The following is a 22,177-nucleotide window of genomic DNA, read 5'->3' as shown; positions in this document are numbered from 1 at the left end:
ATTTGGCATGTATACTCCCCTACCTGACTGGCACTTCTGTAGCAAATTTGGTTCCAATCAGGTAAGGGATCACAGAGTTACATATGTGTGAAATAACATTTTCTTTCTTCCTGTCAATATACTCACGGTGTGGTGTGCCAGCTTCTTAGGCCACACAACATACCACTGTGTGTCTTGACCCTGATATTTAATGCCTTAATCCAAAGACTTCCTGTGAGCAGCTGAATGACGATAACTGGCATCATAAATTACCCATCTGTTGCCCACAAACCTATGGTGGGCCCTAATAATGGTACATTGATATGCCATGAAATGGTGGAGTTTGTATGGGTACACAGAGCAGAGTACTGATATCAGTGAAGAATAATTATCTAACCAAACTAATATATCTGTTATAGGACCTTTCTTTGATGATTTGCTCATCTGGTTTCCACAGCAATGTGACTTGGATTCATCCAGTTCCCAGTACTCTGGTAATAGCTCTGCGATTTCCACATATTCAAAGTTCAAAATTTTCTCAACAAGCCATGGTAGAATGTCTTGTGGGTATTGGGATTTGTGGGAAGAGCCTATAGGCGGGATCACTGATATGAGCTTCTGGGGTGACCATCTGACAGACTGAGTTGTCAATGGTGTCGTTTTGTGAAAAGTACGTATTGTTTGTGTCGATGGACGGTAAGTTCCCCAGTCTATAGGATATGCAAGAACAAGTATGACGTGCAGGGATGGATTGGAGGACAAACATACAGAAACATCTAATGGCCTTTTAATATTGATACTCGGTAATTTTAAGAAAATTGCAAGGGTTTATTAAGCCTGCAGGTGAAATAAACAACAAGCCTCAAAGATCGAATATCAACTATGCAACAAACTGCCAAAGTGGTGATGAACATCCTTGCTTACAATAATAGTTTCTACAAACACATGTTACCCACACTTTGAGGTTATGTTATGATGTTAACATTTGTCATTCACAGGCTAACAGAAAGCATCCCTTTGCTGATACCACATTTATCTGCATAGATGCTAGGCATTTATTTCTTATAGTTCACTATTACTTGCAGTAAGCCTTATATTCTCCAGTTTAAGCTATTGCAATCTCATACCACCCTTTGTAGTGCCCCTGACCTTCATTTAGTGCCTGGTGTTTAGTTGAGTTGGCTTTAATACAGATAAACTGGTAATTGATCTAATTCAATTAATAGTTTAATTTAACCCTATCGTAAGCTTGTCATTGGAAAATAGGCAACAGAGCTATGGATTACAGTAGCATAATGACTAGTGATAAGCATGGTAGTGATGAGTTTTACTAGAGAATATAGTATTGATTCATAAGTATTGATGAGTGTTAATAGAGAACATAGCATAAGCATTGTCGAGTGTTAATAGAGAACATAGCATTGATTCATAAGCATTGATGAGTGTTAATAGAGAACATAACATTGATTCAAAAGCATTGACAACATAGCGATGAGTGTTTAGCCTTGACAGCAGAGCGATGAATGTTAAGCGACGATAGCATAGCGATGACAGTATAGTGATGAGTGTTAAGCGATGACATCATAGCAATGACTGCATAACATGGGTATTAAACGATGACAGCATAGCGATTGATCACAGCATAGCAACTGATGACAGCATAGTGATGAGTATTAAGCATAATATGAGAGTTGATTAAGCCTTGATGATTGTATGGGATCCATAACAATGAGCCAATGTTTAAGCATTGAGTAATTGTTAGGCATTGAGCAGCATATTATTTTTACGTTTTGTAAACCTTGCTGTTTCAATAATGCAATACATATATACAGTTACTACAGAGTCACAATAAATCTTTGCATATCTTGTAAAACAGTCCTCCATCCATTCTTATTGCCTTGTAATAAAATACTTGATGGAATTGATTCCCATAGGTTAATAACTACAGCCTGCCAGCTACGATGAAAACGATCCAATGTGCGGAAGTTGCATGGGTTCAGAAAGCGTAAGTGACCAGCTGGATCAAAATCATGTAACCTTTGTGGTGATCTAATTGGAGACTTAAACTTAGGACAAAATGATTGCAGATTTCCACAGCCTTCTCCTGCCAAGAGGTGACAAGTAAGACCTAAAATTGAAGCATTCCAATGATTTGTCAAAGATGGAAATGTAAATCCACACATGTTCTCAACACGAGCTTGGAACCGATCCAGATGATTAAGATGAGCGAATGCTGCTCCAGAATAGAGAATAGGGCCATATTCTAATACTGGGCGAATCCAAGATTTACAAAGGGTGGCAATGCCCTAACTTCCAAATAAAAATTGACAGCAATACAGCTAGCCCAAGTATTGCTTCCCACCGCTTATAACACTGTCAATATGTTTCTGCCAGGTAAGAGAAGAGTCAAATATAAATCCAAGGACCTTAACTGAGGACACTTCAGGGATGTAAACAGCATTTAGAAATAAAGAAGGATGATTCGAGATGTCTTATTTCAAGGAATCACTAATGAAAAGGTCTATGATGGAGCAAATTTGATATTCCAGTGAGTTCCGTATTCACATAATGTTGCTAGGTCATCATTACGATGAGCTGCAGTAATAGTATGATCTTTTTTTGCGAAGGATGGTGATCACAAGGGTATAATCATCTGCATAGCCAACTGTTAAGCAATGTTTTGGTATACTTGGAAGCAGGTGAATATAAAGGTTAAATAACAATGGTGACCAAATAGCAACTGGTGATACACCAGCAGAAATAGAATGATGGTCGGAAATATCATTAACACTATCTTGTCCCACAGCATGTTGATCAACCTGCACACAAAGAAACAAAAACAAAAGAAACATTCTCTATTTATAAATACAAGCGTTTCTGATTCAAGTCTCTTTAAAAAGCGTTTCTGTTTTTAAAACCATTTTTGTTCATTTCAGTGTAAACAGAAGGTATAAACGTGCTTGAAAACCCACGTTTTTGCATAAAAAACGCAGCTGTGTAGACAAGGCCTTTGTTCATGCCCTGTTGTAACCAATCTAACCACCGAGCAGAGGTTAAATTGGTTGCTCTGGACATCAAAGGAGCTTTAGTTCATGTGCGATGGGATGGCCTCTTAGAACATATTTGGGCGTCAGCTACCATGGTAGAGTATTTCATCTCTTTAAATCTTAATAATCTGATCGATACATAAGGATTGTTACTCCATTGGATGCACTGTATTAGTGCTGCCACTTGTAACCTATGAGTTAAATTGTGTGGTGTTTAATTCTTATTCTGCAATTTATTACCAATGACGAAAGAAGCTACTACGTATGATTGCACTGGCAAATTGTACAAGCAGGAAGCAGAGAAAGTCGAGAAAGCCACGGGAGTACTGGGTAGCACCAGGAAGGATGTGCGCGTGGTAGGACAACTTTGTTTCTGGAAGTGTACTACCCAGTGAGTGGAGAAATAACTTTAGAATGTCGAAGAATAATTTTACAAGTTGTGTGATGAACTATGATCATTCATTACCAGAAGCACTACAAATATGCGTGGCCCAGTAGAAGCAGAAAGGTAGAAAGACAAGTTATACTTACATTGTATTACTTATCTGATGAAGGAAAGCTGAGGAAAACTGCAAACTCTTTTGGGTTATCAAGACCATATATTTCTGTAATTGTAAGGAAAGTGACCCGTGCAATATCATCACATCTAAGCCCCAGATACATTAACTTCCTTTAACTGAAGCTTCTGATGAAGTAACATGATTTTATACTTCATACTTGGTACCCCAGTGTACAGGAACTGTGGATGGAACCCAAATTACTATCAAGCAGTCGACTGTGAAAACAACAGATTATATCAACAGGAAAGCATTCATTCTTTAAATGTTCAAGCATGCTGTGATTTTATGTATTGTTTTATGGATGTTGTCATCAAATGGCCTGGTAGCGTCCATGACCCCAGGGTATTTTCAAACTCCAAAATAAGTGATTTTTTAAAGGAATAAAACATTTCCACCTTGCCACAGGTGCGTTGTTGAAGGAGAAGACCCTATTCCAGTATTCCTTTTAGGTGATCCTGCTTACCCTTTGTTGCCGTACTTGATGAAAATATGTAGGTGGTGAGTCAACACCTCAAAACAGTATTTTGGGCTTAAATTGTGTAGTGCTAGATTTGTGATTGAGTGTGCATTTGGTCACTTGAAGGCCAGATTTGGTATTCTTAGACGACCCATGTGGATATTAACATAATTGATTTGTCTAATGTGATTTATGCTTGTTTTGTGTTGCATAAATTCTGTGAAGTCAACAGGTTCAGTGAATGAGGACATGGTACAAAATGCTATTTCATATGATCGATACTTTCAACCACCCGTTTCTTCAAGTATTAGGATTGCCTCTTCCAATAAGGCTGAAGGGAAAAAAGTCAGATGCATTCTTAACAAGTATTTTGACCCATAATTAGATACTTACTACCACTTTGTTATACGCTGTATGATAAACCTAATATTCTGACCCACAATTAGTTTTTTACTACTTACTATCAATTTACTGTTACACACTGTACGGTTGATGTAAATGTTTTTTAATAACAACCAACACTTGAAAATATTACATGGGTGTCTCAAATCACACTGCATACACATATAAATCACATATGTGTACATACAGTCATAGAATGATGCTGGTCAGATCCACGGTACTGTTCTGGATGATCAGACAACTCGGAATAGGGACTCCTCATTGCAGCTACTTGTGAGCGATCATTATGGTAGTCAGAAATATGACCAGGACCATATGGCATTCTGCCTTGTTGACTTGGATTAAAAGAATACCCTGTCTGCTGATACATTGGCTGTACAGGTGGAGGATATAGTAAACCTTGTAACAGAGAAAATCCAGTAGTAATTAAACTGGTCAATTTTTCCATGTTGTTGGATAACTTCTGCATGTGCTCATTATGAAGTTTGTCCATTTGGTCCATTTGATCCACCAGCTTTTTCGTAATTGATATATCTTCTTTGGCACAGGTAAGTAACTGAGTGTCCACTGGTAATTTTCCTTTCAACTTTTCCTGTTTGTAGCTGCTCAGTTGAATGCCTAGCAAGTCTCTCCTTTGCTTCACACCAGAATCCTCTTGATTACAGCATCTATCCCTTTTGTAGCTACAGTATTCTCATCATCAAGGCTTAAGGCTGGGGCAGATGCTGTATCACTTGTACTGCTTTGAACAGAGACCATGTCACTGGTACTACCAGCCTCATGGTTAACATATGTAGTTATATCTTGACTTTTAACTCCAAAAGGCATATGTTCCATTGCTGGAGAACCACCCCAAATATGCTCACATAATATAAGTCAAAATATAACAATACAACTCTCCCATGTCCACTTCTCCTACCTGAATCGAAGCTTGCCTAAATTTGATCCTTATAGCTTTTAACTTGGTGATTAAAATTTGTTTTGTAATTTTGCTCTTTGTATGTGGGTAATCTTTTTGCAATTCTTTGGCTGCCTTTTACGTTGCTGGGTATTCTACTAACATTCGCTCTAAAATAGCTCCATATTTACTTTGTATTGACTCCCAGTCAATATCTTCTGACACTTTAGCAACTTTGTAATCATGAGTAACTAGTTCTGCTTTGTCATCAGTCCATTTATAGGTAGTATCAGCTGTATCCATCTTCTTCCTTTTCGTCAGTATCAGCTGTATCCATCTTCTTTCTTTTTGCCATTTTCCAGTGCACATGCCACAATGTTGTCACGTGACCTGCATAGATGGTTTACGTGTAAACACGCCTAAAATGCAATCGTTTTCATGTGGGGCCTATGCTAAAACCACAAAAACATTTTAGTGTAAACAAAGCAAAGTATTTAATATTGAGAATGAGATACATGTAACAGAGTGTGAAGCTACTTAGTGACAGCACGAAATGTGGGCAAGCACGCACTGGCAGACCTACTGTAATCGATATCCGGGCCTTTTGGTAACTTGTTACTGTTAACATGCTAGCAATTGTAACAGTAGGTGGGTAGACAAAGTTAAAGGAGTACAACCCAACAATTTGGTCATGATCATTGTTCAGATGTTTCATTTTTGTAATATACACAAGCATTGGTTATGAATTAAGGCATTAATTGGAGTACGACATGAGGTACATAGTATACACATACACCATTATGGCTGTAGACAAATGGCGGCCCGCCATATAACAAATACAAGTCCACGAACTGTGACCTAACTACATGTAAACAACATATAACACTGGGTGTTTATGGTGAGCCACCAGAAGGAATTCGTATGTCAACATGCAAAGCAGGGGATTACCCAGGTTACCAGCCGTTGAAGGTTTGAGGTGAGGAGGAAGTGGTAGTTGTAGTGGAGGAGGTTTAACTCTGCTGATGAAGATGTTTCCTGGGAATTTGTATCCTGTTGGCTGTCAACAAGACGCCGAATCCACTCTTGTTGGGCTGGAGTGAAGCCAACGTCAACATCTCCTTCCTCCGTCAAGGCAAAAACGGATACAGTACCAGGCATTCTAGGAGTACTATCACACACATGCTTCACTGGCCAGAAAGGTATGATTGTCCTGTGCATGTGCTGGATTTTCTAATATAAGCCCACCACATATTATCCATGATCTTCCTCCATTAACTCCAGTTAATTACATTAACCTTCATTGCGCAAATTGTCTGTATTTCTGTGGTGACTGGATTGATTGCAGAATCTCTCCTCCTACATTTTTTTGTTTGTAACGCTGAGTAATGGGCTAAACATAGCTGAAAGTTAGGCGTGATGGCCATTTTCAAGTTAGTAAGTAATGATAGTTGGGGCACACATTCAGATGAAACATTGATTAACTCAGGCACCATTTTTTCTTTTGATGCATGCGGTATGCACGGGTTCACCAGTTATAATAATGTAATTAATTAATCCCCTCACTGCCAAATTTGTAGAGGCCTCCAATCTACTGCTAAAATGCTATAACTCGCATTCACCATACCATATAATCCTATAAAACTATATATCAAATTATTCACTATAGAACAAGGAATTCGATTATTGAGTTGCTGTTTACACAAGAGCAACCACAAAGCCATTATGTAACTTTAAAGTGCAAAAATCGGCCTAAGTGAAACCAAACTTGAAATATCACTACTTTACAGGCTAGGACTGTTTATAATAACACAGTAAACATCGCTAACCTGTTTACAGTTGAAGCAATGATCACCAAGTCTGGTTTTCTGGCATTTGTGCAATTGCGCATGCGCATACAGACACGAGGTCACTGTTACGAGGTGTAAAAATGTAGCAACACGCCACTCCAACCTTTATAATCCTTCTCCTTATTGTTTCTCTTCATTAGTAGTACCTTTATCATTTTGAAGAATCATCTACAATGCTTGTTATCGACACTCTGAAAGTACGTGATTGCATCATTTAACTGTGCGATAGTGTGTGAGAGACTGGCTATCCCTGTTCCCGTTTATGTAAGGGCGTGGCCGCTACAGGATAAGCGCAGGAGCTACTAAAATGCTTGACTGAAGTTACAGAACACTTAGAATGTGATGCTATGGGCGTTTATATATCGAAACCGCCATATGGTGGTTGTGGCTAATGTTGCTAGTATAAGGAAAAAATATGAATTTTAAGTTTGTTTAGGGATCATAGAAGAAAAAGTAGGAAACAAGGTAGGTCACCTACACCTGCAGATATACTAGTGGACATTTAATCACTAATTCAGTCATACCCAATCCCCAAGTGAACTTTAAATTCATAATTTTTCCTTATACTTGTAAAAGTAATCAGTACACAAGGTGCATGCACATGAACTTCAGTTAAGTCAATGTCAATAATTTCTTATCTTCATTTTCCATGTCACCTGAGTCAAGATGTTGCAAACAGTTTTTCAGTAATTGATCTACATGTCGCTTCCATAATTGACCTTCATTTAGTTCAACTCCGAGTCTCTCTGGAAATGACCAAAGGTACAAGGGTATCATTGGGGGAAAATTCCTGGAGGCTTGACACACAACACAACGAGCTTTTATGTCCTCATCTATGCTAGGCCATTTGACCACCATTCTTGATCTCTCCTTCATATGTAACATTCCTTGATGGCAGTCGTGTAGCTCTTCCAAATACATTGACGACCAGCTTTGGGAATGATGGCGGTTTTAGTACACAGCCATTACATACAGATAACTCATGAGTAGGAGTTAAATGACAAATTAACTGATGTTGGCCAACACTGGAGTATGTATATATGAACTCTTGATAACACTGGATCTTAGTGTGTCAAACTCTTGATTTGCGATGCTGTGAGGGATCCAGTTTGTGCTCCATTAGTAGTATTAATTCTGCAGGCACAGGTTAGGCAGTATCAGGCGCAAGTATTGGAAGACGACTCAAGGTATGTGTGTTGCTGTTAGCTAGTCCCTTATAATGATTCAAATGAAGCCAGTGTAAGTGCCCACTGTTGTATATGGCCCAATGCCATAATCGGTATTAGTTTGTTTTCATTGAAAAGGTTTCTAGTGGCTTATAACCAGTGTTAAGGTAAACCTGTGTACTAACAAATATGTGTTAAACTTTTTCACTCCAAAAATCAAGGCTAAAGCCTCTTTTTCTAACTCGCTATAGTTTTGTTGTGCAGTGTTAAGTGTTTTAGAAGCATAGGCCACTAGTTTCTCATCTCCATTGCAAAACTTGAAATAGCACAGCCCTGATGCCATACTGTGGGGTATTATATGTATATGTTAAAACATAGCCGCGAGTGCTATATGAAAAATAAAGTACAAGGCGCATTGCCAAGATGCTAATAAAGCACGAGGCAAAAACCTCGTGCTTTATTAGCATCTCGGCCGCGCGCCTTGTACTTTATTTTTCATATAGCACTCGCGGCTATGCTTTAAATGATTTATGGAACTTTCTGCTCGTGTAGCTTCACCATACACTAGAACTCGTAATTAACATGCATTGCATGAACTATTAGCAGCCTGAACACACACAAACCAGTTTAACAAAGTAACTCACGCGTAGTTTACCATAGTTTGGCATGATAGACGTTCATTGCGTCTTTTGGCAGGTTTTGTTCGCAACCCACAATCGATTCTATTGTGAATCACATGGTGAAGTATTTCCGTGATATCTCCAGGACTTGTCCGTTTACATTAACAAACGTAACAGCAACGTTACCTTCTCCCACCCATCATCGAAGCATTTAGGTGTGTCTATAAAAGCAATCCAGTAGTAGAACTCGTATTGGCTGAGGTGATTGATCACTCAGCACGGCGAGGCTATCAGCCTTCACCGGCTTGGGTGATTAGTTGTACTGGCGCGAGCCCCGTAGGCTATTAGCCTACACTAAGGCATGTGAGCAACTGTGCTTCATTGCCCACAAAGAGTGCTGTATTGCACCGCAAAGAATGCTTTATTCGTTCAATAAAGCACTCTTTGCGGTGCAATAAAGCACTCTTTGTGGTCGATGAAGCAGTTGGCCGGCTGAGAGTGTACTTTATGAAATTTAAAGTACACTTTTTCCTTTGATCTCGCCCACGTAAAGTTCTATAAGAAAGTATTAAAGGCTTGGAGGGGTCATAATGATTGATGATGTCAACATATCCTTAGATTTAATAAAGAATGTTGTTGTAGTACATCCCAAAACTACTTAACATCTTTGCAAAGCAGTTGATGCGGGGGCTAGGACAGTTGAAGGATTTGAGAGAAACTTCCCAAAATGTGTAAACAAACTAAGGTATGCTCTAAGTTTAGAGATAATTTAAGGGTAGATAACATCAACTTTTGTACCGGAAGGATGCTTGTCTATGGTATAGCCCAGGTAGTCAACTGATTTCATTAAGAACCTTCAACACCATCTTGTCTAAAATGCAAAAGAACTTTTTGGACTCAAGAGCCATATTAATAATAATTTTTCAACTTTTAAGCAATTGCTATCACCATATGTAGAACCAACCTGTATCATATGTAATCCCAGGAAAGGAAGCGTTATGTCACAGCAAGTGACTGTTAAACCTTTCTAAATGAAGGCATTCAGCTCAGAATATACAATTAATTTCATAATCATGATTACTACAATATTGGCTCAGCCGATATATTGGCTACTGATATGGCTATTTAATTAATATCGGTAATCGGTACGATTGATTGATGACATACCGATATATGTGCATGTGCACTGATAGTTATTCTTATTAATGCCATTGCCACATTTTTTTGTGAATGGAGATGTCTTTGTCTTTGTGAGGCTGTCCTTTTAGTCTAACACTAGAACCATTGTCCGTCATCTTTGGATACAGCTACTACCACCTCGACCATCTGTTTCCTCTTCTGATGAAACTGTTACAGTGACTTCTGGCACAGAAGTAACTTGACAACCACTGACAGTACTACCGCAGCTGTGGCTTTTCCACTTTCAAAGCCTGTTGCCCCTAAGCCAAGACTTAGATCTGTGTGGAGATCACCAGTGTGGGAATTTTTCAGAAAGTAATTCAGAAAGTAATTATACAGTGTGAGGTGTACTTTGTCTATTTGCTACTAACAGTGTGAGTGTACCTGTTTTAATTACACAGTTTCATTATCATTGTATTGTTATATTAAATATTTTATTAAAATTGTTACACACAAAAAGTTTCACATATATTGGATTGGTTAAATCGGTATCGGCTAATCTTGACTGCATCAATATCGGATATCTGCAAAAGCAAAAAATCCCATATTGGTACACCTCTACTTGACAATAGGTTATTAAAGAGAATATATTATTTTTTGATTGATCAATTATTTTAGTATTTTGAGATTATTGCATATCATGATTAGTGCTACAGTGAATTAATTGCATAATCGATATGATTGCACAGCCCTACTGTATTATACAAATAATTCATTTATCCCACTATTCTCAAAATTGTTGGGGTTTGGATAACTGTTGTTGAATATGCATGCTTATGTAAGGTATGTGTACTTACTCTGTCAGCAAGCAGTTCCTGTTAGCCTCCTTCATGTTAAAGATAGTACTGCATTGGGATACCAATACTTCAGTATTGTTATTGAACCAGTCAGTCACCTTATTTACTAGCCAAATACCTAAATGTTTGAAAGTATTATGGCTGAAAGCCAGGTAGTAATTTGAAGCCTTCAAGACAGGTGCTAATAATAATTTTGCCTAGAATTATAGTCCAGTTGACATTACAGATGCTAAGTGTTTCCATCAGTCATTGAAAACTGTGTGGAGTATACACCCAATACAATGACCATTAAAATGAAGGACACATACTGCAGGGGCGTAGGGAGCATGGGTGCCATGGGTGCTTGGGCACCCATAAATATTTCCAGTTGTGTAACTAATGGGTGTCAGCACACTGTACTACATATTACTGAAAAGATTGAGATACTCTAATAGAGCAGTCAATGACTCTAATAAAGCAGTTGCGACCTTTTTTTTTGGTCTTCAGCTTTACCACTGGGCACCCATGATGTAAATATCTTCCTACGCCCCCGTACTGTACTTAGCTGCCTGAAATTCAACACAGATCTACACTAGAAATCTATTGGTGCAAGTCAACATTGCTGGAAATGATTGTTAGATCACCAGCAAAACCCTTCACTTTTGCCGTGTGGCAATAAACAAAAAGCTGAATATAACCTGCTCTATTGATTAGAGTATCTTGCTGTGTTTGACTGGTGCCTGAGGCGTAGCAAGACTTTTGGTGATGCCAGGGCCATCTGTAAATTAATTATTTATGACATAATTTGTATTATTTTTAATACTTGGTTATCATGAACCATGATAGTGGTTCATAATAGGAATCGGGGCAAAAATTTTCAAACCTCTCTAATAGAACGCATGCCAAAGCAGCCTTCCGGGCTTTGGGTGTGTTTCAAAAATCTTCCAGACCTTTCTCTGGTGTTGTAAAGACTGATCTGGAGTATAAAACACAGGGGAAGTGATTTTGGGAGTTTTTAAAAGTTTCCAAAATTGCCCCAAATCTCCATCTTCTTCTTATTTTGCGCACCTACAGCCCACAAGAAGTAGATATCAGCACTAAAAACGTATGGTGTATTATAAAACCATTCTTACCCAAGTCTGTGTGGTATTAAAATCTTTGGTTTCTAAGGCGATTGTGAGATATAGAGCTAGAGTCATGGCTTTGAGATGCCATTCACTCACGAAGCCATAAAAGCAAAAGTACAGCAGTTTTAAAAAATGCCATTTGAAGCAACGCATGGGACTAAAACTCATTAAGATGCATTAAATTAAGCGTTAAACATAAATGCTACTCACTGAAATTTGTTTCTGAATGTTTTAGAGTTCTTCAACTCGCGTCACAAACTGCATTCCGGGCACTTTCCTAATAGTCCGGTAGAATAAGTGGCTTTTTTGGCTGAACCTTTTGGCTGAACCTTGCAATATGGTCTATAGTTTATTTTATGCCGCAAAATATTTCTCCATACTATGGACTACTCAAAACCACCTGCTGGACCTCCATCAGCATTGGGCAAATTGGGATATTAACTTAGGAAATTGTAGTATTTTGGTCATTCCATGCTAAATTATCAAAGAAATTAAAATGTTAACCCACTCTTTTCAAATTTCTTCAAAATTGGCACAAAGACAGTGCATCATGAGTCAAAGTCATACACCAAGTTTCATTTGATTCCTTTGATCATGTTATGCCTGTTTACTTTACTGGCATTTTTACTGCATTTGTGATTGCACAATACTTCTAATATTCTACTATACAGTGAAACCTGTCCATCTGGATCACTGTATAGTAAGGTCACCTGATTTAAACTGACCATTGTAACAGTCTCCTAATTGTGTTATTTGTGTCCACAGTGGCTTTAACATGTTTAATGCAACCACCTCCTTAATAAGGCAGGCCTGCAGAAGTGACCGGAATGAACACGTTCACTATTACTTTTATGCTGAGCAATAACTAAATGGTTTTAGATATAAGTACATTGTCTAAGCTCTGTTTTCAACATCAGCTTCACTTTCTGCCTTGAATAGAGCACATGTAAAGTAGTAAATGATGGGATCCATGCCAAAATAGCCAAGCTGCAGACAGAATAGCCAAACTGTGAAGTAAATCACCAAGAAATTGCTGCAATAATTAAAATTTCAGCTACATGTAGACCAATACTTTTAGTTATAGCTAACTACAGTTGTAGTGCCACTACATGCACCCTTTGCACAGCTTGACTGCTATGGATTTGTTGTACCCGAGCAGTGTCCCTGTCTACCACTGCATTTCATAGAACACCGGCTGTATATGTACGTACATGTGTGCATTCAGCATGCACTATTATGAATTATTTGTAAAACTTGACCACCTTTTGGACTTCATTTGGCCGCTATCGCTATTTGCGCATGCCATTTGGTATATCTTCTGCTCCTGAAGAATTCCAAAGGAGAATGCACACGGTCCTACAAGGCCTTCATGGAGTAGAGGTCATTGCGGACGATATATTGGTTTTTGGGTGTGGAGATACTGACGATAAGGGGGTCAACGTGATCATGATGCAAACTTGGAACACCTACTTCAGCGTGCACGTGAACAGAATCTGAAGCTCAACAAGATAAAGCTTAAACTCTGCCTTTCAGAAGTCTCATATATGGGACACCGCTTAACTAAACATGGTCTAAGCCCAGACCCAACCAAGGTCAAGGCCATCAGTGATATGCCTAGACCAGACAGCAAGAAGGCAGTGGAACTCTTTTTAGGTTGCTTGCAGTATTTGTCTCGCTTTCTACCGCAACTAGCAGAAATAGCAGCTCCACTGAGAGTACTAACAGAACAGTCAGCCATATTCACTTGGTAAAGCCAACAGGAAGAAGCATTCCAGTCCCTTAAGGCTATGATCACAAAAGTACCAGTCCTCAGATTTTATGACGTAAAGGAGGAGGCCACAATACAATGTGATGCTTCTGAAAAAGGCCTGGGTGCAATGCTTCTTCAACAGAATCAGCCTGTTGCTTTCATCTCGCGCTCTTTAACAAAAACAGAACAAAATTATGCACAAATAGAAAAAGAGTGTCTTGCCATTGTATTCACATGTGAGCATTTCAATCAATATATTCATGGTTGGGAGCAAACGGTGGTACATTCTGATCACAGACCATTAGTGCACATTTTTAACAAACCTATATATAATGCACCAAAGCGATTACAGTGAATGCTCTTGCGATTACAGAAATACACACTAAAAGTGCAGTATTGTCCTGGGAAGCAAATGTACATTGCAGATAGGGCTGGGACGAAGCTTCAAATGCTTCGTGGGTTCGAAGGTTAAGTAGACTTCGAATTATAAAAGTATCCTTCGAAGCTTCGTAGTGCACTCATAGTCTACGAAAGAATTACAAGTTATCTTTATTACAGCTGCTTATTCCTCAATGTTCATCTCTTCGCGATCGATCTTCGTGTGCCACGCCCACTTTTAAACCATCGCAGTTCAGCTTGCTACCATAGTTTCAGCCTTAAAACACCTTATAAAGTGATAGATAATGTGCATGGAAAGTGGCCATTTCTTGGTGTTTACCTATGCATGATTGCAGTATAGCGGACACGCCCATTTGCAATCGATTGATAGCGTCATTCAGTACTGCTGCTTTGCACTTTCCAAATGCTTACAAACTTATTTAATAGGTTTAGAAAGGTAAAACTTAAGAAGGATGTGCATAAATACAAGAATACTTGTAACTTGAAAGCTAACACCGAAGCTTCGAATTTCAATATTCGTCCCAGCCCTAATTGCAGACATGCTGATTCGTGCATACTTACAGGTACAGTCACCAACACGTAAAACCGATTACCAAATTTTTCAACTAAATCAAGAAGCCAAACTGTATAAAGAAATTGAAGAAATAGATCCAGCCAAGCATGTGCACCTCAGTGAGAATGGGCTAACAAGTCTCAGAGAAGCAACACTTAAGGATGAGACCCTCAGTAAGCTTGCCGGACTCATTCACCAAGAATGGCCAGAACTCAAGCAGAATGTACCACTATCCATTAGAACGTTCTGGCCTTACAGAGATGAACTTGTAGTGGATACTAGCATTCTCTTCAAAGGCACTAGAGTGTTAATCCCAAAATGCATGCGTGCCCTCATGCTGCAAAGGTTTCACTCGAGTCACCAAGGCCCAGAAGCCTGTGTTAGACAAGCAAGGTATGTCATATTCTGGCCTGGTATGGCAAATGAAATCCGGCATCTAGCCAGCCAATGTTCCATTTGTAACGAGTACACAGCAAAACAGCAAAAGGAGCTTTTGTTGTCATCAGAAGTTCCAACTACCCCATGGTCTATTGTTGCACAAGATCTTTTCACGTTTGCGGGGAAGTCCTATCTCATCACTATTGACTACTACAGTGACTTTTGGTAATGGGATGCAGTAAGTGACACATCAAGTGAAACTATTGTATAGTGCACCAAAGGTCATTTTGCGCGTTATGGCATACCAGAAAAGGTGATTACTGACAATGGGCCACAGTTCAGAGCCAAGCTGTATGAAGACTTTGCTAAACAGTGGGGATTTAATCATGTCACCAGTTCTCCATATCTTAGCCAAAACAATGGCAAAGCAGAATCAGTGGTTAAAATTGCCAAAGGTATGCTGAAGAAAGTGACCAAGGATAACAGGGACATAAAAATACTGTCATGGCGTAACACACCAACAGTAGCAGGACACTATAGCCCAGTCCAAAAGTTGCACTCACGGAGAACGCACACACAACTACCAACAGCTAGCAAACTCTTGAAGCTAATAGTAGCAAGCGGAGTGGTAGATGAAATACAACACCGAAGACAACAAGCAAAAATACAGTATGATAGAACAGCAAAGGAACTCCCAACTCTCACAGTAGGACGAACTGTCTGCATGCAGCCAGTTAAGCACATGGATCAGTGGAAGAAAGCCACAGTAATAAAGAAAGTCAGTACTAGATCTTATATAGTCAGAGCTGCCAATGGGAAAACTTACAGAAGAAACCGAAAGCATCTATGCCTAACCAAAGAAATACCATTGGATAATATGAACACAGCGGAAAAGGGTGCTGAAGATGCATTGACAATACCAATCACAACTGAAACTATGATGGAAACCCAACAAGCCAATGAACCTGACATGATACAACTCGAGCATGCATCTAGTCTCTGACCATGCGGTCTCAAGAGCTGGCCGAGTTTCAAAACCACCAAGCCGCCTTAGGGACTACATAAAACATTAATAGCCCACGTAGCCTATTTAGGAACCTTTATATACTGTAACTGAACTTTATGGTAATATTTTTGAGTATTCAATGATTTTGTTTGATTTGTAGTTGTTGTTGTAGTGTTTTTTTTGTGTGGAGTTGTAAAGGGGGATGGATGATGTAGCACATTACTTTTTATTTGTTATTGTAAAGGAGGGAGATGTTAGGGATATACTGTCATGTGTATATATACATATGTGCACCCCTGAATCACTGTGTGTGTCAATTATTAGAATCATTAAACATGTGTGTTCCTAACAATCACAATACTGCTTAATACATCAATACAAGCCAAGCAGCTTGATTTGTGTACATTGAATTTAAGATTCCTATTTCAGCTTTTTATTTAAACAGTCAAAAAGGAAATCTTAAATTCAATGTACACAAATCAAGCTGTTTGGCTTGTATTAATGTATTAAGCAGTATTGTGATCATGAATCACCATCCCTATTACTTCTTGCTTATGCAGTTTTTTTTTCAGAATCACAACTTTAATCCCTACTCTACTTGTTTAAATTTACAATTTTTTGCCCCCTAATATAATTATCCAGACACGGATGCACAACAGAAAACTGTGTATTTTACAGGAACCAAGAAAGTGCTGCTTTCAGCTCAATAGTGCCTGAAGAGAAATTAACCAGTTTTGCTGCAGAAACTCCCTCAGGGTAGGGCACCTCCTATTCCAAAGTTGAGCTGAATCTTCCCAGCCATCACTTAGATATGTGCATTCAAATTTTCCTCATATTTTTCTTCTTAATCTTCTTACGTAAATTTTCTTTTTGCTTGCTTTATAAAAATTGCAATAACTTGTGCATGCTTCAAGTAAATTTACTTCAAATTTGGAGAGCAATAAGAGCATAATGCAGCACATTTACAACCCAATTTTCACACAGATCGGAATAAGAATAACAGAATTATGTAAATCACAAAAGCGATTTGTTGTCATGCTACAGGGTAATCCACTTAACGGAATAACTTGAAAAAATCACTCTGTGCACAAAGTACTGTCATAGTGCAAACCTTTTGTGGTTTGAAAGTACTGAAAGTATTAACTAAGGAGGTATAAAGCAAAACCAAGCATGTGAAAAAGTTTGATCAAGATACTTTAATAGAACAGTCACTGAGAAGTAAAAAAAGGTGCACAAAAAATGTTGGAAAATTTTCTTGAAGGTTTGAACCATGCAGGGACCTCCACACCTATATACCCAAGCCCTTTACTACTCTGCCATGCCATCAGTTGCTCATCTTTCTTAATTTCTGCCTAATAAATGAAAGTTCTGGTTTAGTACACTAGAATGATAACTCGTAGATCTATCAGTGGAAATTCTATGTGTGTTCTGTTGAAGTGCTCAGAAAAATGTGTGTTCTATTAGAGTACTACAAAAATTATGAAAATAGCCTATATCAAGTGTGACATGCGGCCAAGTACAGCTAGTGTGGGTGGGCAACATACTCGTTTTACAGAACCAGAAAACACCATTTTCATGTATCTGTTGTAGCCTCTTACAGGTGAGACCCTTCGAGGCAACAGCTAATAATGAGGTTGGAACTTGTGTAGACGTTTCTGCTTCAGGATTTCTGGGGAGGTATACATCAGAAGACATTTTTTTGATGTCAAAGTGTTTAATTTTTATAATGCACCTTCATATTGTGGTACCTAAGTGTCCTTACTTATTGACGTTTTGAATGGAGAAACAACGGAAGTATGAACAACATATTAGGGAAATTGAGATGGGCTCTTTTATCCCAATTGTATTTTCAACTTTAGGGGAAGAATGGGTCATGCTGCTGCTGTATTTTACAGAAGACTTGCATTCCTTTTCTCTCTTCAGAAGGAGTTGTCATATAGTTATGTGATGTCATGGCTGCATTGCGGGATTAATTATTCTTTGTTATGCTACACTGTTATGTGTTTGAGAGGAGCTAGATCACATCAGGGCTGTCCACTTTTACTAGGAGCACTTGACCTTGCGTTAGCTGAGGGTCAGGTGGCTTCAGCTCATTGATTGAAACTTGATCTTAGTGTTTGTCTAGCTCTTTTAATATCTTTAGTGCTAGAGGTAGTGGCAAGGGGTGTTGATAACCCCAGGAATAATGAAAGAATAAATAAAAAAAGTTTTCAAGCTCCGTAGTACTTGAACGTAACCATTTCTGCTGTGGAAGCTTCCTCTAGGTAGGGCACCTCCTATTCCTAATTTGAGTCAAATCTGCCCCCAGTTATCATTGGGGTATACATGCTTCAAAATTCATCTTATTTCATATAGCCATGCAGTATTCAATGATTCCTGTAGTAAAGGGAAAAGGTTAAAAGGAATTATCAAGGCCTTCCATAGGCTGCTTGTAATTACAAAAAGAAGTGATACCCACACAAAAACAGCCAGGCTGTAAAAAAAGGTGCGGCCTTAAAAAGTCTGGGTGAAGAAAAGTTGTGAATCAAAGGTGGCGGCAAATAAATGACTGCAATGATGTTAATATATTAAATAAATGTGGCAGCCAACAGATATCTGCAATGATATTAATAAATTTTGATTAAATTTACATCATTGCAGCCATTTGTTGGCTGCTACCTTTGACTTCATAACTTTTGTCACCCAGGCTTTTAAAGGCCACATCTTTTTTCGCTGTTTTTGTGTAAATCATTATTACTAGGACTGGGTCATATAATTTGCTGATAGCAGAGCTAACAATGGCAGTTACTTTTTAAAGTGGCTACTCTAAATGAATCATTCAGCTACTCAACACCCAGTGCCTATGTGGCTGATTATATGTTGGGTACTTTGGTGACATTTGTCTAACTTTTTGGACCCAGACCCACCTTTGTGTTATCAAGCACATTGGTGGCTAAAGCTACAAAAGTGTATTACTGTTTCAGTAAATATTAATGTGGTATACAAACCTTATTGTCATATTTCATATTAGGTGGACAGAATTGTACTGATACTGTTAATGTCCTGCAACGTGGTGATAATGAATATAATGATGAAGGAGTAGCAATTGCTCCTCGTCTTAACTTTACTTGTAATGGAAGAATAACTAACATCAGGGTTAGAATATTGCGGGCTGATGGACGTACAGACACTTACCCTTACATACAAGTGTGGAGACCATCATCATCAGCTTCAATGACTTATTCTAAAATTGGTGAAGTTCAAGTACAAGAAAGTCAAGTACATTTAGTTTTGATTGAAGGGGAAGGACGTAGAGTAGTAGATATTTCCCTCACTGGTAATACCAGAATAATTGTCCAGTCAGGAGATGTTGTAGGATTTTATCATCAATCTAATTCTAACTATCAAGTGAGGACATCAACTGAGATGATAGATGGATATGAGTTGTATTTCTTTAATGGATCTCCTACATCACTTGACCTCAGTAGTGCTGTTAACACATATATTGGACGACAGCCACTGATCCAGTTTACAGTTGGTAATGTGAAACTACCACTGTAGCTTTGTTAATTATGTGTACCATTGAAAATCAGGGCATGATGTATTTATATTACATTGCTTAATATCATACAGTGGTACGGTATAGAAGGGATCATAGAGATTTGGGCTTTCTTGCCCAAATAAACATCACCCAGCCAGCCTTATTTTTCAACACAATAGCTTGGAAGTATTGGATAGGCATAATGAAACCCATAAATGTCTTCAGAGTGACCCTAAACCCTTTAAACAAATTCCTATGAAATTTTAAAGAATTTATTGGATTGAAATTTTAATCTAACTAACTGACTAATGCCTTCAGCCAAACATAACTCTACTTTTCTTAAGGCTACAGGCTTGATTTCTTCACTGTTGTTTAATGTCACTTTAACCTGAGACATGCCTAATTTCACCAACTATAGCATGTAGGACAATGCATGCATGCATTGTGGACTTATCACCTTTGTCCTCCTTTGCATCCTGTGTCTTTCTCCACTGCCGCATAGGTGTTAATTCGTGGTGATGTGTCATGCTTCTTTTTGTAATGCAACTAGATTGATTGCAGAGGTGCTTCTCATACTATCAGGGCTGCCCAGAGACTCAGGTGTATAATGGGCAGAACATAGCAGAAAAGTAAGCAAAACAGGCTTAAAAGCTAGAGTGCTAAAAAGTACCGTATAGCCTAAATATTCTGAGGGGGAAATTTTTGCTGATTTTGCAGTTTTGGGGGTTATCAATGAAAATTTTAGCCTTGAAATATTTTGACCTCCATATAGTCTAATACATTTTGGGAGTGTTTGCGAATCCACAAAAATTTTATTTTTGCAACATTGCTCAACCTCAAAATATTTGCCCCTTGAAATATTTAGGCTATACGGTAGGCTATAACTCTAATAATTCCAGGGTTGCATGCTGTACAAAGTGTACATACTGCTTCACCTGACATCATGTTTTATTGTTGTAAGTGAAGATTTCAAACTGTTACTAATATGCAATTTCAGCACCATTTTATCCACCATCTCTCTGCATCTTGTGCAGTCTAAGAAATAGACTCCTGGACCTGAATAGATGCCGAGCTCATTGAAATTACCAGTCCAAAATCAATAGTTGGGGCATGTGTTCAACTGTAATTTCTGTAGTGATTGCATTGATTGCAAAGGTACTTCTGGTACTGTTCTTTTTGTATAATGGGTGGAACATAGCTGAAAACAAAGTAGGATGGCCACTTCGTGTTTTAGTATAGCAGCACAATACAAAAATCGTGCACTTTTTCATAAAAGCATGAAACTTTCCACATAAACAGTACTCCCTATGACATAATTTTTTTTATATAGTTCCATCGCAGATTTGACCTTTGGTGACCTTTATGGCCATTTTTTCCCAGAAATTTGATCATTTTTGTGTTTATCTCCCTAAAGCATTAATTAACTGCTAAAACATGGTACCAATATAGAGATTGTTTTGAACGAAACAACTTAGTTTTATTTATAGTTAATAGGTGATTTTATTCCAAAGTTATGATCATTTATATTACTCATGAATTTTGAGATAATTTGCCTCCCCATGGGTAATTTTGACACTCCAAGGGTAGGTAATCTCAAAGAATTTTGGAGATAATATAAACAATCATAACTTCAAAATGGAATTGCCTATTAAACTTCAAATAAAGTTTCATTTAACAAGACGGTTATGCAGACGTTGGCGTATAATGACAAAAATCAAGACTCACGGTAGTGAGTCGCGCGGCCAAGAAACTACAAAGCGCACGCCCAATTAAAAGACGCGCGGCCACTACTGTGAGTTATTTACGTGTAGGGCCGGTTTTGCAATATTAGTCCTAAATTACGCAACATCTCTCAATAGATTTGTATTGCGTTACGTGATAAAAAATCTTTAGGAGTCGTTATAGTTTTCTTGCGACCTCGCTAAAATAAAAAAGTAACCATCGCAAAATAAAAAATAGGCGTATTTCACTTTATTTCTCTACCTTATGTTACAACTACTGTCACGTTATACCAGTCAACATAGTCGTGTTTGTATAGTCCATCTAGCACTGACATTATCCAATCCTGGTTTGCCTATACGCGTATTTTCTTCAATCAATCTCTAATCCCTACAATAACTTTTAAAGACACGACGTGGACACAAACTCTAATGCCTGATAAACAAGTTGTGACAGCGTGCTGAACCGTAAGTTGCCTAGGGATGGCGTTTTAAGCAGAAATCTTTTAAATTCCATGTAGTACCACACCCCATGCGAGCGTTTATAAATCGCCAGTTGTCTTATGGTTTGAAGAACAAAATCACTAGTGAAGGTGCTTTAAGCATACTCTTCAATTCTCTATTTACATGTAATTTTTAATAGATTAACCACAAAGGCCGGTAAGGTGAATACAAAAGGTAACAAGCCTTTAGGGGTTACCACCTCTATGTAGTATGTACCATGTAGCTTGTGTTGTGGCTTTCATTAAGTATTATGCACACACAAATGGTGCAACAAAATTTTGTAATGGATTG

General features: G+C 38.3%; 1 protein-coding gene across 2 annotated transcripts in view; it reads left to right on the top strand.

Annotated features, from left to right (window-relative positions):
* The window catches only part of LOC136250892 (E-selectin-like), a 148,006-nt gene that overhangs the window by 55,091 nt on the left and 70,738 nt on the right, over positions 1–22,177 (top strand). For both annotated transcript variants that reach the window (XM_066043233.1, XM_066043232.1), the window contains exon 3: positions 19,155–19,661. In XM_066043233.1, coding sequence (XP_065899305.1) covers positions 19,155–19,661 — 507 coding nt within the window. The remainder of the gene's footprint in view (positions 1–19,154; positions 19,662–22,177) is intronic.

Source organism: Dysidea avara, chromosome 3 (assembly GCF_963678975.1).
Source record: "Dysidea avara chromosome 3, odDysAvar1.4, whole genome shotgun sequence".
NCBI classification, from domain to species: domain Eukaryota; kingdom Metazoa; phylum Porifera; class Demospongiae; order Dictyoceratida; family Dysideidae; genus Dysidea; species Dysidea avara.
This window is presented reverse-complemented; position numbering and strand designations above follow the sequence as displayed.